At 42.5% G+C, this 18,862-nt stretch overlaps 1 protein-coding gene across 1 annotated transcript; it reads right to left on the reverse strand.

Annotated features, from left to right (window-relative positions):
* Window positions 1-1,771: 1,771 nt before the first annotated feature.
* Window positions 1,772-15,930, reverse strand: LOC143536600 (nucleoside diphosphate kinase). The gene is made up of 4 exons (XM_077030549.1): window positions 15,761-15,930; window positions 15,466-15,514; window positions 2,098-2,329; window positions 1,772-2,012 (listed from the first exon to the last, which is right to left on the reverse strand). Exons 1-4 carry the CDS (start codon window positions 15,809-15,811, stop codon window positions 1,898-1,900), a joined length of 447 nt encoding a protein of 148 aa, XP_076886664.1. The 5' UTR covers window positions 15,812-15,930; the 3' UTR covers window positions 1,772-1,897.
* Window positions 15,931-18,862: the final 2,932 nt, after the last annotated feature.

The following is an 18,862-nucleotide window of genomic DNA, read 5'->3' on the forward strand; positions in this document are numbered from 1 at the left end:
CACAAAAAATTAGTAAATAAACTAAATAAAAACACATCAATTTATTAATTTAACTACTAAAGAATACATAAATTTCACTCATTCAAAAAGAAAAAAAAATTACATAAAGTTAAATAAGATGAAAAATCTAAATCTAGTATCACAATCCCATCTAGGGGTGTTAATCGTGTTATGCTGACATATTAGCGGGTTGAAGGGTTTCGGGTTTATCGTGTTTGGGTCGTTTATTTGACTTGGTAACAATTTAAAGTTTAAACAATCAATTACCCCTATTCATATAAAATATTTTAGTAATTTGTAATAGGTCTAAATGTTTTTGTGTATTTATCTCACATTGTCGGTTAATAACTTAGGTTTACATATTTAGTTCAAAATAAGAATAAATGAATAGAAATAATTAGAAAATAGAGAGTTAGTACTAATAAAATAAAAATGTTAGAAGTGAAGAATATATAAAAGTTGTTAAAAAAACCTAAATTAGTTTTACTTTTAAAACTTAATAGATATATGAAAATATAAAAATCTAAGTATTTAACTTTAATATTTAACAATTCGAATCTTTAAAATTAAAATATTAACCTCTCTAAAATTCGAAAACGGGTTAACATGTCAACCCACATTTTAACAGGTCATGTTCAGTTTGACCAACTTTTAAATAGGTCGTGTTTGAGTTGATCAGCTTTTAAGCAGGTCGTGTCATCTGACCCAAAACCTATATCTTTTCGTATCAGGTTCGAGTCGAGTCAGAAATTGTCGCTCCTAATCCCATCCATATTGGCTACACTTGTTTTGGGCATGAAAAAACATATATTAATTGATGAGATGATAATTATGATTTTGTTAGTTATATTAATTGAAAAGAGAATATATTTATTGTTGCATATACATCATTTTCATTTATTTTAAACATATAAGACTTAAAATTAAATTAGTACTACATATTGATTACTTGCACTTCTCGATGTAACTGCACTTCTCGCATGAATTATCGCATATATGTGTGTGTAAGCGAATACTCATGGCCCGATTACATATGGGAGGAATGGTGTTCGTCATGAACATGAGCCACATATGCACTCACGCAGTCACGGGTACCTATTCACGAACTATACCTCATAGCCTAATAAACTAAACTTATACATACATGTGTTCATGCTTCATTCTAAAATGGTGATAGATCAATCGCACTTGTTTTGCCGAATTAGATTGTACCCGAAAACACAATCTCTGAGTGTTGGAATGTTGATCATATACATTTCTTGTACTAAATTGCGATTCCATGTAACAAATAGATTCATAAATAGTTAATTGTATTAATATTGTTGTGTATAGATGATTACCATAGGTCACAAACCATTTAACATAATCAAATAAATTATAATAATAAATTTATACAAAAATATGAGGTTTTTCTTGTGAACAATTATATAAAACATGAAATCAAAAAGGATTAATAATAACAAATTAATAAAAAAAAAAGATAAGAGGTTTTTTGACTTTGTAAACAATTATACGAAGTTGTAACATGTTAAACTTTATTTACCTTTGTTAATGCCAAGATTTGTATATAGGAGTGTTCTTTTCTAAGTGGCTGAAAGTTCGGGTCTTATAATGAAAGATATAGATTTAGAAATAGAATTAGTAAATATATAAGCTATATAAATTGTTAAAAGAAAAGGCATTGCGTTTATACATGTAAATTATAATCGACAAAAGTTTTTTTTAAGAGTCTGTTAGACAAAGTTACCATACCAAAGAGTAGCAAACACGATAATAAAACTGGTTTAACATTATCCAATAGGTTCATCATGCTTAAACAAAGACCAGTTCAAAATAGATTACACCCTCACACTAGACAAATAAAGGGTAGTAATAGCATAAAAGCTTAAACCAACATTCATTCATAGATCCATGGGTGAAGGCTGCTTGACCAGTTGGCAACACCCTCGGGGAACCACAAACCAATCTCCTTCTTTGCGCTTTCAACAGCGTCACTACCATGAATAACATTTCTGCACACACAAACACACAATATATTAAAACTATCACAAGTCAAACAAAGTACAAGTCAAAATCGGTTTTGACAAATAATAATACCTTCCGATGTCGATTGCAAAATCACCACGGATGGTGCCGGGAGCTGACTCAGCAGGGTTGGTAGCACCGATGATCTTGCGACCGGTGGTGACCACGTTCTTGCCTTCCCAGACCATGGCGACAACGGGCCCGGAGATGATGTATTCAACTAGCCCGTTAAAGAAAGGCTTTGCGGACAAGTCAGCATAATGCTTCTCAGCGAAAGCTTGGTCAACGGTCAAAAGCTTCAATCCTAATTTCACAAATAAATGTCAACAGTTGAAATAAACATGTAAAAAATAACATATATAACGTTATTATGAAACATGGTTATGAAACACTTCATCAAAAGAAGCTTTTGTTAAAGAAAAAAATTGACTACAAATTTTGTCATAGATTCCTATACAATCACAACAATAAACCAAGATGCAAATTTGATAGTTTGTAATTATAATAACAGTCAAACAAGTAACTTTAGTTTCAAATTTTACAAAAAGAAAGATAAGTGTAGAGGTAGGTCCCAGCAGAGCCCAGTTGGACCCGCAAGACTCACCTTGAACAGGGACGTCTGCGCAGCGACCAACTGCTTCCGCAGGACCCACCATGCTCAGAGAAGACCTTACGCGCAGTACGCCAGCTGTACCCGCAGGGAAAGCCTCCCAATGGTGAAGTACCCCGCTTGTTCCCGCAGTTGCGGATACAAGCCATCAGGGAAGGCTACCCGCACTGATAGCAAGGCTACACGCAAGGCACTAACTCTTGCTACTTCAGTAGTTACCTTAAGGAATGAGCAAGGCGGGAATACTCCCGCCCAAATGAGCCAGTCCGTATGCTTCTGGAAGATCTTTTGTACTATACCTACTAAGGTATGGGCAAAACAGACGATCTGACCAGAACAGCCCATGAACCAATCACAGGGTGACAGCTCACCGACAACAGTACGAGGAGGAGCACCCTCTAGTACTGTTTGTCACTATTAGCCGCTGCCTACTCACCAACCCTTACTATGGGACGTGCGCAGCCTACAGTTGGTGGAACAGTGCATAGCCGGCAGTAAAGGAACAGTATACAGCCGACCTTGTCACTTTCGGCCGCAGCCTATCCACCAACCAGCATGGCTTGTGCGTAGCCCACTGTTGGTAGAACAAGAATACTATTCAGCCGGTTGTACCTTCTAGGAAACCTACCTTCGGCTATAAATACTCCAACACCTTGGAATGGTAAGGACATCATCTGATATCTCATTATCTTCTCTAGCAATCTCTTAATATACACTTATATTCAGAGCAATCTAGTCTGATTCTCACGCCGGAGGGTGGTCACAAGGAGGAACCCCCCCTTCTCAGTGACGAGCTTACGGTGTCTGTTTTGCAGGTCACCTGAAGAACAACTTTCTTTGCTGGACCTCATCCTCGTGGGAAACATTACTTAACCCCCAGATTATCCGTAATCTACCCGGGGTCACTTAGTGTTTCTTTATTGGCGCCATCCGTGCATAAAAGCTAGAACTAATTCTTAGTCTTCAAAATTTCTGAAGAAATAGTTAACGTTACTCCGGCCCCAAAGCCAGTAAGTGACCAAGAAACCCCGGTAACCACAACCCCAGCAACTGGGGGGAACACCGGAGGTTATACAAATTTTACGAACACTACCCCGGTTACCCAAGCCGGGACAAGTGCAGTAAACAATATTTCACTGGGGTTCACTGATGCCCAGTTGGAGAAACGGACGAGGGTCCCTCGCCAAACACTAGATCAAGTTAAGGCGTGGACCGAAGCACGTCAGAAAGAGTTCCAAGCTGAGTTGGATGAACGCTTGCGTTCACTTCAACAGGCTGACGAATTCGGCAGTACTCGCCAACATCTCAACATGAACAGTGAGTGCGAGTACTCAGACGATGAGCGGGAAGAATCCGATACCGACGCAAACCCTCGCCACAAGGCAAAAGGGAGGCGTAAGGAAACGGACTTCCAACCGACAAGGAATTTTGGAGAAACATTTAAACCAACGAACGCGGGGAGAAACCCGCGTGACTTCTCCAAAACCTTTAGACCAACTGCTGCAAATGCGGGAAAGTCTAAGTTTGCAAGGGACATTGCGGAAGCAATCGCCCCGAGAAGTGCCAAACAAATGTCCAACATCGGCACTTATGATGGTCTATCCGACCCAGACGACCACTTGAACAGATTCATTGCGGGGGCAACCGTCAGTAACTGGACGGAACCCACGTGGTGTTATATGTTCCAGATGACTCTGGTTGGAGCGGCCAGGGCATGGTTCGATCGTTTACCGGTCCACCACATCTATGATTAGGCGGACTTTCAGAACAAGTTCAGCTAACACTTCAGCCAACAGAGGAAATATACTGAATAACAGTGGACGATCCTCAACTGCGTTAGAGAGGAGGATGAATCTTTACTAGACTTCATCACTCGCTTCAACTCCAAAAAGCTAAGTCTGGGCAACATAAGTGAAGATCTTGTTCGCGCCGCTTTCATCCAGGGCGCCGAATACCCAGAGCTTATCCGCACATTGACGGGTAAGGACGGCATGCCATCCACATGGGATGCCATCATGACGACGGCCAAGCGCTTTGCCGAGACGGAGAAGCAACTGGGAAGGGATCTTCCCCAGAGTACACACCTCTACACGCAGTGGACTAGAGAAAACAATGTTCGGATCGCCCGGCAGAACAAAAAGAGGAAGCTAGGTATTTGGCAGTCAAGGGTAAACTTTGACACCTCATCCAGCTCTCACCCTCTTGTTGGCGGAAGAGATAACACACACCCTTCGAGCCGAAAACACCGGTGGACGCCACTCACCAAAAGCGTCACGGAGATATTTGCCACCGAAAAACTACCATGGCCAAAAGCTCCAATGATCCGGCAGCGACCTAATGCGGATCAAAGCAAATCCTGTGACTTCCACGGGACAAAAGGTCATAGTACGGAGGGGTGTACATCCTTGAAGGATATTGTTGAAACATTCGTCAAGGATGGAAGACTTGCACACCTTGTGGCATCAATCAAGAAGGGAGGAAGGAATGATAACCGGTACAGAGGCAACGGACGAAAGCCCGTTGACATCAGCATCAACATGGTTCATGGCAACATCAGAGGAAGAAAAAGGCGAGCGACAGAACCATGCGCGTGGAAGGAAGCTGAGGTGCGCTTCCCGCGAGTGCCAGGAGGACCCAGCAAAGAAGGCCCTATCGTCATCAAAAGTCAGCTGGGGCACTACATCACTTCTCGCACTCTTGCTGACAACGGCGCCTCGTCAACAGTGATGTACAGGCAGTTCTTCGACAAGCTAGATGATGAAGACAAAGAACGCCTGGAAACGATCTACGCCTCGATGGAAGGGTTCGACGGCAGCACAAACACCCCCCTGGGTATCCTATCTTTCCCCGTCACTCTTACGGACGGGAATCACTCACGTACAGAAGACGTGGATTTTGTCGTGATGAGGAAGCCACACCACACATACGACATTCTCTTCGGAAGAGACGGGATGGCAAGATTCAACGCCGTGGTATCCTCAGTCCACGGCATGATGGGATGGCCAACAGCTGAGGGTGTAGCGATGATCACCGGCATTCCCCAGGTATGCATCGCATCTGTCTCATCTAAACCCAAATCAAAGATGGCTAAACCAACCATCACCGAACCGGAAAGATGGGCCTTCAACGGCAAATACCCTGACCAGGCCGTTACCATTGGCCCAATAGTTGTTGATCCCACACGCACCTTACTCAAACGCTTACTACAGAAAAACGCTGACATCTTCGCGTGGACACCAGCTGACATGACTGGTGTACCCCGAAGTAAGGCAGAGCATAAGCTCAAGTGCGATCCGGCTGTTACGCCAGTCGTACAAAAGCGCAGAGTAATGGGGCCAGAACAAACTAACGCGTGTAGAACCCAAGTCAAGGAACTCCTTGACGCAGGCATCGTACGCGTTAGCAGATATCAAACATGGGTTGCAAATCCCGTTATGGTACCGAAGAATAACAAACAATGGCGCATGTGCATAGATTTCAAGGACTTAAACAAAGCATGCCCCAAAGATTGTTATCCGTTACCCGAAATTGATCTTAAGGTGGATGCGTTAGCACCGTTTCGCCTTAAATGCTTCCTGGATGCGTATAAGGGGTACCATCAAATCCACATGGCCGTTGATGATCAGGACAAAACCGCTTTTCGGACGGCCGATGGCACATTTTGTTACCAAATGATGCCATTTGGACTTAAGAATGCCGGGTCCACATACCAACGCCTGATGGACAACCAGTTTCATGCCCAAATTGGGAGGAACTTGGAAGTCTACATGGATGACTTGGTCATCAAAAGCCCTGACGCAGAAGCGATGTTGAAAGACATCGAAGAAACTTTCAACACGCTTAGGAAGATAAACATGAAACTCAACCCGAGCAAGTGTGCCTTTGGAATGGAAGAAGGGAAGTTCTTGGGGGTCATCGTCACTAAAGATGACTTCAGAGCGAACCCTGAAAAGGTAGAAGCCATTATCAAAATGGAATCACCTACTACCATCAAACAGGCTCAGACACTGAATGGACGACTAGTGGCACTTAATCGTTTTTTGGCAAACCACGCGGATAAGTCGTTTCCTTTCGTGTCAACATTGAGAAACTGTTTAAAGAAAACGCACTTCCGCTGGACACCAGAAGCGGAAGCAGCTTTTCAGGAGATTCGGTCACGCTTGATTGAACTCCCAACGCTCACAGCACCAAAAGCGGGAGAGGAGTTAATCCTATACCTTTCCGCAACAGATAGAGCAACCGAGGCGGTCCTGCTAGTTGAACGGAAAAGCATCCAGATGCCAATCTATTATGTCAGCCGTATCCTAACAGACGTAGAAACCCGGTACTCTACCCTCGAAAAATTAGTCTTAGCACTTATACACGCTTCACGCAGGTTAAAACGATATTTCGAGGGTCACCCAATCACCATTCTCTCCAACTTCAAACTTGCAAACGTTCTACGCAAACCCGAGTTATCGGGACGCCTAGCCAAATGGGCAATTGAGTTGGGGGAATACGCGATAAAGTATAAGCCAAGACCAGCCATAAAAGGCCAGGTTTTGGCCGACTTTATTGCGGAAGTGCCTGCATCGCGGGAAAAAGAGTGCCAGGAAGAGGCTCAACCCTCTCCAGCACAGGACATCAATGATGTCTGGCGACTCTACACTGATGGAGCAACCAGTAACGAGGGTTCAGGCGCTGGGCTGAAACTAACCAACCCAACAGGCCAAGAATACACTTACGCTATTCGACTGGATTTTCCAAGTACGAATAACGAAGCCGAGTATGAAGCATTCTTGGCCGGGCTGAGAATTGTGCGTAAGATGGGAGTGAAACACTTGGAAGCCCACGTGGATTCCATGTTAGTAGCCAATCAAATCAACGGGACGTACACGGCCGTGAACGACACAATGGCCCTGTACCTCGCACAAGCAAAAACCCTTATGCGCGATTTTAACGATTGCAAAGTCATACACGTCAAGCGTAGTGAAAACAAATCTGCGGATGCGTTAAGCAAGCTTGCATCATTAGCCTTCACCCACTTGGGAAAGGACATCCGCATTGAACTCCTCGAGGCACCTTCGGTCCCGCACAAGGAAATTTGTGTCATCCAAACCAGCACAGAAACGTGGATGACACCAATAATAAAATACCTTGCGGCAGGTACACTACCAGAGTCAAAAACACAGGCAAGAAAACTACGCTGTAAAGCACTGAATTATCAACTCATCGATGACATCCTTTACAGACGTAACTTTCTTGGCCCACTCTTAAGATGCGTGGACAACCAAGATGCTGACTACCTCCTAAGGGAAGTACACGAAGGCATCTGTGGAGTACACGCAGGTCCACGCGCTGTTGTAGCTAAGCTAAACAACACGGGATACTTTTGGCCGGGGATGCATACGGATGCGCTGGCATACATCAGAAAATGCAGGTCTTGTCAGCTCTACGCACCCAACACGCACCGCCCGAAGAATGAACTTGTTCCAGTCACCTCTTCATGGCCATTTCAGAAGTGGGCCATCGATGTGACAGGCCCATTTCCGACAGCAGCAGGAAATGTTCAGTTCCTAGTGGTAGCCATCGACTACTTCACCAAGTGGATAGAAGCAAAACCCTTAGCCCAAACAACCGCGAAACATATCAAAAAATTTATTTGGGAATTTATTATTTGTCGTTTTGGACTTCCACAGAATTTGGTGAGCGATAACGGCACCAACTTTGCTGACAAGAAGCTACAAAAGTGGCTGGAAGAACTTCAAATCACCCACACTTTTACCTCAGTGGCGCACCCGCAGGGTAATGGTGAGGTAGAAAGAGCAAATAAGAGCATCGTCGAAGGCATAAAGAAAAGACTCTTGGAACACAGGTCCGGCTGGGTGGACGAGCTTCCGCACGTCCTTTAGGCAAACAGAACGCTGAAAAAGGCCAGTACGGGAGAAACCCCGTTCAGTCTCACTTATGGCACTGAAGCCATGGTCCCGGTCGAAATTGGTTTACCCTCACCAAGGGTCTTGATTCAGCCAGAAGACAATGATGCGGAAAGACGGTTAGACCTTATGCTAACCGAGGAACGCAGAGACTTAGCCGCAGTGCGTGAAGAGAACTACAAGCGACAAATGCAAAAGTACTACAACACGCGGGTAAAACTCTGCAACTTCAATGTAGGAGACTACATACTGCGTAACAACGAGGCTTCGAACCAACGCCTAGGAAAACTGGCCCCGGTCTGGGAAGGGCCATACATTATCAAAGAAGTTCTGGGAAAGGGCGCGCACCGGCTTGAAAGCCTCGATGGCACTCCCATCCCAAGAACATGGAATGGAGCTCAATTACGCAAATGTTATATGTAGATCAATTCCAAACTTGTAAAGAAAAGGCCTAGAGCCACTTCTAATGGAAATGATTCTCCTTTCACAATGTGTTGATAGCCTTACCTTTATACTTATGAACTTCCCACACTGATGTGCCGGTATTCACCGCATAAATATGGGAAGAAGTAAGTCGTTACGTGTGGAAGGCGGCAAAACCCGCATAAACACAACAGAAAAAATTCCAAAAGTTTTAAGGAAAACCTACACGCAGGTCAGATGTAGGCAAAGTTTAGCCATCCTAAGTGCAAGTGACGGTCTTACCCGCACAATCACGAACAAGGAGGCAAAACTTCAACCTATTATCTACCACATTCAAAGGTTAACTTATTCTAAACACTTAGAAGATTTCAAAGGAAAAGATGAGGAAAACTTCCACGCAGGTCAGATATAAGTAAAGTTAAGCCATCCTACTAAGTGTAAGTGACGATCATACCCGCACAATCATGAAAGAGGAAGCGAAACAAACTTATAATTTGCCACGTTAAAAAGTTAACTTATCTAAGTACTAAAGAAATTGCTAAGTTAAATCAAAACATGCGTAAAATAAACAAGGCAAGGAATTAACACAATATTTCATCAAAATTCAAACATTACAAAGATTGCTGGGTGCATACCCGCATACAAAACAAGCTATACAAAAACAAAAATCTACGCTAATGGTGGAAAGGGATCTTCAGGATCAAGCTTCAGGACCACTTCCACTTGGACCCGCACCATCAGTAGAGCGTGGTGGTTCAAGGAAAGCTTTAAGGATAGCTAGCCCATCATCAGCAGTAGCGACTTCGTTCACCTTCTCCACCACCGGATGCGGGAAGGCGGCATACTGATTCACTGCTTGGTCATAAACAGCTTCAGTATCCACATCATACAAAGGGAAGTTGGAAGGCGGGATGCCTTTCTCAACAAACCCTAGACCAAGCAGGAAGCCGGCCTTTTCCCCATCCTCATGAGAAGCGTTGAGGGTTGTGCTCATAGCATCGTCATAAGACGTTTCCGTGAAGACCCGATGCACAACCTACAAAAAGAAAAAAAAATACAAGTGTCAAAATCTCTTCCATGTGCAAAGAAAAGAGTAAAGATATGAAATTACGCATACCTGAGACAACGCTTCTCGAAGAAGCCATTCCTTGGTAACCAGAGCTTCCTGGAGGGCAGCTTGAGCTTGGTTACGGGCGCGTTCGGCTTCACTTTGGTTGAGGTTGGCAAGCAACACTTCTTTAGCCGCAGCCTCTTCAACGCCCTTTAGCTTCCGCTGAGTCTGGTCAAGCACCCCCCTCTGGTCCAGGATCTCTTGAAGCTTCTTCGCGTCTTCCATTGCCAAGGCATCATGAGCCTGTTGGAGCGCCTCTAGTTTGGCTTTAAGTTCCTCATTCTCGAGGCGTAGAGGCTCAGCAACAGCTTCAGCCCTGGTGGCCCTTTCAGTTGCGTTCCGAGCAGTTTCCTTAGCCAGCCGAAGCTGTTCGTTAACAGCTTGGGCAGCCTTGGAACGGGCCTCGAGACGGGCCTGAACTTCAACTTCAAGGGCCTTGAACGCCTTCTCCTTCTCCGCAGCAGCGGCGGAGAGCCTCCTATTCTCCTCTCGGACAGCCCGCGCCTGAGCTGCTTCTTGGATACGAGCTGCTTTTAACTTGTCGTTTTCACGACAAAGCAGCTCGACGCGCGGCTGCATCCGGGCCAGGAGAACCCGAAGTTCATTGGTTAGCCTACCCTCCTGGTAGCTAGCCATGGCTTCCCCCAACGCACCACTGGGAGCTGCGTGACGAGCCCACTCCACGCACTCCACAGGTGTGCGAAGGGTTGTTCCTCGGCGGATGTTCCATCGTGGAACATACACTTCATTGGAATCCGACACTGCAAAAAACAAAAAGCAGTTAGGAAAAGATGATATATAAAAAAAAAAGAAAAAAAAAGAGGCCAGTAGAACCCTACGCACCTGTAGGGTCAACAACAGGCCGATAGCCGCCAAACCCATCACCTGAACCCAAGGGAAATCCGTCCAAGAGATCAGGTAGATGGGAAGGAGGCAGAGGTTGGTGAGAAGCCCCATGCATACCTGAAGGATCGGCCGTCGTTGCCGATGACGGAGGAGGCATGGTGAAGGCCGCCGCGGTAGTAGAAACAAACGGAGGTGAACTCACTGTAGGTGAACTCACAACCGTGGTCGCCGCTGCGGAGTCCGCAGAAAAAGTAACCGCCGGCTCAGTGAAAGATGCGGTAAATATGGCACTGACAGCCGGCGGTGATGTCATCACAGCTGGAACAGTTGGCTCAACGGAGTGAGCAACTGAACCAGCGGAAGCAGGCGCAGGCGCAGCCGCCTGGGTCGTCGCCTCAGGTAGGCTGACCAAGCCTACCGTCATGGGTCCGGAGGTACTCCTCCCCGCTTCACCCTGGAATGCGGTAGCATCCACGCCTGCACAAAGAAAAGTATTAATGATGGAATGCTATGAAGTTAAAAATAAAGTTTGTACTTACGGGTTTTCTTGAGCCTGAAAGTGCGGACAGGCGGGGATGAACCCGATGGAGCCGGCCTCTTCACGCCGCTCACCGTTGTCATCCTGGGCTCTCCGGAGGTGACAGTCGTCGCAGCCTCCGGAGCAGTGGTCTTATCACCACCGGGGTTCCCCGCCACCTCCTCGCTCTCGGTCTCTGAATCAGACCGAGGCACCGGATCGGCAGTGGAGGCCACCTTCGCCTTCCCCTTCCCGCCGGCAGCCTTCTTCTTCCGCACCAACGAAGGACCATCTGCGGATTCCTCATCAGAACACAAGATTAGATGAATTCCAGCAGAGGTTTCAACATTGAGGGGTCGAGGGTTGAATAACGCCTTACCTGGCCGCCTGGCGCTCAGGATCTCGTGGCCTGGCGGGTAGACCTCCACGAACCGATCCGCCGTCTGTGCAAGGATGGGCAACTCGTTCTCATCTAGAGCACGAGTACCCATCCGAGCGGGACTATCAGCCTCCTTCCAGTCGTTCCCCTCTGAAATAAAAAACAGTTAGAAGACAAACCTATATAAACAAAGAAGACAGAGCGTACCGTAAGGGACAGAGTTCAAACCGTATTCAAGGACGATCGGGATCTTTTGCGCATCAGCATCCTTCCACACCCGGCTCATCCCGAGCATCACCATCCCGAACTCCGCAAAGCGGTAAACCGGAGATTGGACTCGGGATATCTTTGAGAACCATTCCGCCTCCTGGTAGTTGGAGGCGTGAAGGCTGGGGAGTGCTTGCCCATTCTTGAACTTCATGGCAAGGGCGATGGCGCGAGCGGAGATAAAAAAGAACTCTCGCTTCCACGAACGAAGACTGCGCTCGGTTGCGCAAATCTTCAAACCCTTGATCCGGGTTATCAGAGTATACCACCCCTGGATGCACCTCCAAGAGTAGAAGGTCATCAGGCGGTCGACGAAGGGCTCAACGCCCAGAATCCGGCACACCCACTCGAAGTGGCGAATCTTCGCGATCGCCATCGGGTGCACCTCGGTCAGGTGTACACCGTGCCTCTCCAGGACACGGTACACAAACTTTGTCAAAGGGAACCTAAGATTCCCATAGACAAAGAATGCGGCATATACCCCGATCTTGCCTCTAGGGGCATCATACACCGTCTGATGAGGTTCAGGAAACTCAGGCTCGAGAGACTCGAGCATGAACTTCCTGACGATGTACTGATATAGATCGACAGGCAGAGCACACTGGCACTCGCCAGCAGTACTCTTGTCATCCTTGTCGGATGTGGATGACGGGTGCTCGGCGTACACCCCAGCCTCCTGGGCTGTAGCCTCAAGATCGTGAGCAGAAGACATCTTGCAGGTATGAAAAAGAGAACGATTTCAAGAGAATGCTCGACTGAAAAGGTGAGTATTCGCCGGAAATCGTTTTGAAGATGAAGAGAACAGTGAAAGTGTGGATTACAAAGGACCCTCTCCCCCTTTATATACTAATCGCAATTAATGCAATGAATTTAATGCGGAAGAGAGAGAAACCGCAGGTGCAATGAAACTATGACACGTGGCAAAAAGCAAGCTGGCAACAGCTGTTGAAAGGACGCGTGCCAGTAATTTCGCGGCCACGCGCCCGAAAATTCGCGCCCACGCGCCTGAAAAAGCGCCTGGAATGACCATATACTGTCACGTCGCCATAACTTCCTGCACATCCTGACACTGTCAGAAGAAACCGTCAGACGACGTTTCAATACTTTGGACTGTTCTTATCCTTTCACCAACTCTTCGAATTTCAAAATTTCAAAAAGATTCAAAAGCGGGAAAATACCCCTTACCTTGGCAACCAAGTAACTATAAGACAGGTGCGAGTAAAGTGTTAAGGCAAAACCCTTCACATACTTAGCACCCGCAGGGAATTGACGCCAGGAATACCTTGGAAGTAAAGTAACCGTAAGACGAGTGCGGGTACAGTGTCAAGGCAAAACCCTTCACATACTTAGCGCTCCGCAGGGAATTCAAACCAAGAAGGATCTTCTGGGCCATGCTTGCGGAAACGGGAATAACATCCCCGCATGGCGGGAACGTCGAGAACTATATTGTTTGAAACTCCAAGATGGAATTGGTGGTTTTAACATAATTGATCACTATGTTGAAAACTACCAAAACCCCATGGAGAATCCACACAAGTGGGACTCAACGCTCCTGACTTGCGAGGAGGTTACAGACCTACCCGCTTCATACCCAAAGATCAAGCAGAAAAGTCGGGAATTTCTGCGTGACATTAGGAAAACCGCGGGAAGAATCCCCACGGAAAACCTTAAAACTAAAAACCCTTTTCAAAACCCCTTGCTAGTCCAAAAGTTCACCTCACTTATTAATAATTCATGAGAAGAACATTGGACTGGGGGGACTTGAAGAGGTAGGTCCCAGCAGAGCCCAGTTGGACCCGCAAGACTCACCTTGAACAGGGACGTCTGCGCAGCGACCAACTGCTTCCGCAGGACCCACCATGCTCAGAGAAGACCTTACGCGCAGTACGCCAGCTGTACCCGCAGGGAAAGCCTCCCAATGGTGAAGTACCCCGCTTGTTCCCGCAGTTGCGGATACAAGCCATCAGGGAAGGCTACCCGCACTGATAGCAAGGCTACACGCAAGGCACTAACTCTTGCTACTTCAGTAGTCACCTTAAGGACTGTACAAGGCGGGAATACTCCCGCCCAAATGAGCCAGTCCGTATGCTTCTGGAAGATCTTTTGTACTATACCTACTAAGGTATGGGCAAAACAGACGATCTGACCAGAACAGCCCATGAACCAATCACAGGGTGACAGCTCACCGACAACAGTACGAGGAGGAGCACCCTCTAGTACTGTTTGTCACTATTAGCCGCTGCCTACTCACCAACCCTTACTATGGGACGTGCGCAGCCTACAGTTGGTGGAACAGTGCATAGCCGGCAGTAAAGGAACAGTATACAGCCGACCTTGTCACTGTCGGCCGCAGCCTATCCACCAACCAGCATGGCTTGTGCGTAGCCCACTGTTGGTAGAACAAGAATACTATTCAGCCGGTTGTACCTTCTAGGAAACCTACCTTCGGCTATAAATACTCCAACACCTTGGAATGGTAAGGACATCATCTGATATCTCATTATCTTCTCTAGCAATCTCTTAATATACGCTTATATTCAGAGCAATCTAGTCTGATTCTCACGCCGGAGGGTGGTCACAAGGAGGAACCCCCCCTTCTCAGTGACGAGCTTACGGTGTCTGTTTTGCAGGTCACCTGAAGAACAACTTTCTTTGCTGGACCTCATCTTCGTGGGAAACATTACTTAACCCCCAGATTATCCGTAATCTGCCCGGGGTCACTTAGTGTTTCTTCAATAAGACAAAGAAATAGTAATCAAGTTCAATGGTGGTTCCTGTAGTACCTCAACATGTTTTCTAATTACAAAAACAACAGTTGTGAACATTTTCGTAAATGGTTTAACCAAATGAGCCAAATATATCATAAAATACTTAAGAAACTTAGTTGCTATTTAATGACGTGCTTTTTCACATTTACCTCTCGTAGTATAGATTAAATTCGAAAAGAATAATCACTAAACAATAACCAAGGTCCATAACTATTTCATTCAGATCACTTAGAATTAATCATTTGAAAATTTCACAACAATAAAACGATTATTATTAAATAACAAATAAAAAATAAAAGTAACTTAGCAATTTACCAGACACCCCCGAAACTCGAAACAAAAAAAACTTTTTAAGAGAAGAATAACTCTACTAACATGAATAATTGAATCTAATTAATCTATTAAATTTCTTAATAATCTTTGATGCAACAATTACAACTTAACTTTGAATAATAATAAAGTAAAAAACCAATCAAATGGTAACATGCAAATGATCAACATTAAACACAATCATAATTAACAGGACCCATTAGTCCCAAATTTCCTTAATCTTTATGTGCGCGTGTGTAATCAACTTGACCAAGTAATCAAGTGAAAGTTGTACCTTTCAAAGTGAATCCTTTCTTCTCAAATCTACCAATGATTTCACCGACCTAATACAAAATCAAATTCATTTAATCAATCGCATAACTTGTGCATCACGCATTAAAAGTGGGTATTATTAAATTAATTGACATATCAAACAAAACCCAGAATTGGATAGAACCCAATCAGTGTTTTGATGTTTTGAATCAAGAAATCGATAAACAGAGTCATCAAAACCCTAATTGAAATTTCGGGTTTTAGAGGTTGAATTGTGAGTAAAATTAATAATATTAATGAGAAGGAAGATGACTTACGAGGCCTCTTTGAACGCCGTCAGGCTTAATCATGATAAACGTTTGCTCCATCTTTGATCTCTGTGTGTGTTTAGGGTTTTGCAATTGCAAGCAAATCGGTGGTTTGTGGAGAAAACGATGATTTATACGTCCGATGGGTCAAACCCTAAATGCAGGAATATTCTTCCTGTGCCTTTTACAAATTTACCCTCCATTTTCTATGCATAGTAGTCGGGCGGTGAGGTAAGAATTAACGACCAACAGAGATTAATCAGATTAAAATTTATATATTACCAGATTGAGACCCGTGTATTACACGGATAATTGATAAAAATTTTAAACTTTAACCATTAAGTAAATTACAGTTAACAAAATGATCATATATTGTTAATACAATTACAATTTATATGAAAATTACAAAAATTACATAACTAAGATAACACAAATATGTTACAAGTAAGTAGTCACTCTGTCCTATTAGAAGTGTCATGGTTTGAAAAAACACAAAGTTTAAGGTAGATTAAATGATTACTTTTCTTGTTTACCAAATGACAATAATGCCCTTAGAAACTGGGTCCATCAATATTGGTTATTAATGTTAATTGTGTGTGTTTAAGGGTAAATTTGGAAATTGACTAATAAATTTTGAAAGTGGACATTTCTAATAGGACAAACAAATAAGAAACATTGACACTACTCCGTCATTGTACACTATATTTGTGATTGTATTGGTTGTTATACATTGTTTATCAAAAATCAAAATCTTTAGTATGCTTGTAACTCTTTATAAAGTAACATATATGTCTGCTTATAACTCTTGATATAATCATGTATAGTTGTCTGTGTGACAAATAAGGTTATTCAAGTGCATATCGCGACCCAAGATAAATTATAATATATATTCATGAAACTAACAAAAAAATATTATTTTTTGTTCAAAGACATACTAACCTTAAAGTCGTGTTCAAATAACAGTAAATTCTTATTTTTTTTTAAAAAAAAAATTGTGTATGGCTTTATTATTTTGAATATAAACTATAATAAATATTTTAATTATGTACTACCCAACAGGTAACACTAACATAACCTCAAATCATTGTATTTGTCTAAAATTAAAATTACTAAGTAATATAATATTGAAATGATTTGAATGAATAACTGATAAAAACGATATTTTAGGTTTTCATATCCAAAATGATTTTTGGAAAGCGAAAATAGTGGAAATAGATTGAAACAGATTTTTTTGTTTAAAAATTTGAATGCTTTTAATTAAATAATTTGTCTTATAAGACATATTAAATTTAATATATTTGAATGTATAAAAAAGTATAAATCAAGTCATAAAATATATGTTTCTAGAGCATTTTTGTTTTGAGTTATGAAAGAAAATATTGAAACTAAATATTGATATTATTATTGCTAACCTTTTATACTGCACAAAAAAGACATATAAATAAATGATAGATAGTTCATATAGTAAATCGTCATTCATATGGATTATAATTATAATATTCAACTTCAATGATTTAATGCTAAACACCGAGATATAAATAAAATGTATTCTTCATGTTTGCAATATTTATATAAAATGGTTGGAGAAAATAAAGAAAATACATATTTTCCTGAGTTCAAATACATATGAAAAAAATTTTAAATCTAAATTTGAAACAAATCCTATATAAAAAATTATGCATTGCCACTCAAATCCCAGTTTAAAAACAAGTTATAGTTTACCTTGATTTTAATTACCTATGATTTTAAAATTTTATTCTAATAGGTCTGTAATTTTAATTTTGATATTTTCTTATTTTATTATCTTTCACCATTAATGTTAATAAATGAATCATATAGGATTTACATTCAAGAAAAATAACTTCAATTCATATATAGAAATGACTTAAAATATAAGGATTAATATTGAAATGTTAAAAAAAAAGGAAGAGAGCTATGAGAGTGACAAGTGGCAAAAATGAGTAGTTATTTATTAGATTATATAGATTTTTCAAATATATCAATTTTTATATAAAATTTGGCCAAATAACGATTAATCGGCGATTGGTCGATGGAAGAATTGATTACGGATTAATCGACGCCTAGACGAGATTTTTAAAACCATGACTTTGTGTTTACGACTTACTTTTAACTTGAAGTAGGGGTTTGCATGGATCGAATCGGTTAACAACCTCAACCAAATTAACCAATCAATTTTCGGTTAATCAGTTCACTTTTTGGTTCAGGTTGGTTAATTGCTAAAATCAAATTTGGCTAACATATTTACTTAGAAATAATGAAATGGATGCCTAAATACATGAAATGAATTTATAAGTATATGACATTGAGATATAATATATGAAATGGTGGTATAAATACATAAAATAGTGGTAAAAAAAATGAAATACAATAAAGATAAAATCTATATTAATGGTTTGGTTAGGTTTGGCTCGATTAATTGAGGATACAAAAAATAAATGATAACCATTTTTTAATTAACTAGCCAGTTGCCCGCACGATGCAGCGGTGTACGTAGAAACGCAACCGTTGTTAGTACGTTTGTAACCTCGCAACGGTACGTGCGAAACCCGAGAGTGGTATGCATTTAACGTGGCATCGGGCCTGTAACCGGTGCCAGTAAGCGCACCACATAATGCATATACGCGAGCAACCGATATGTATAAACAATGCCATCCATGTAACTGATGCTTGAACGCGCATAACAGGTGGCGACAAGCAAAAAGCAAAGATGAAATGTACAATAATTTCAAATAAACTACTTTTAACCCAATCCTTTTTTACGAACCTATTTCGACCCGAAAGCGTTTTAACCTGAAGTCCGTTTTGACATTAACCCTTTCGATCTAAACCCACCCCGACATGAACTAAATTAACCCTTTTTGTATTAACCTATTCCAACCCTAAACCGTTCCAACACCATTAGTCGAACATGTCCGACCTATTGCCGGTAATAATTGGTAATCATGTAACATATTAGTTTTTAAAAAATTAATAAACTATAGCAATACCATACTCAAATTAAAGATAATAAAATGCTCGTTTTTATGGTGTAATTTTTCAGAAAAAATATTAACGTGTGAAAAAGTTACGGCAGTTTAAATGTTGTGGGGT

The sequence above is a fragment of the Bidens hawaiensis genome, unplaced genomic scaffold, assembly GCF_021521415.1.
Source record: "Bidens hawaiensis isolate Kalapana, Puna unplaced genomic scaffold, B.hawaiensis_p1.1 tig00010854_1, whole genome shotgun sequence".
NCBI classification, from domain to species: domain Eukaryota; kingdom Viridiplantae; phylum Streptophyta; class Magnoliopsida; order Asterales; family Asteraceae; genus Bidens; species Bidens hawaiensis.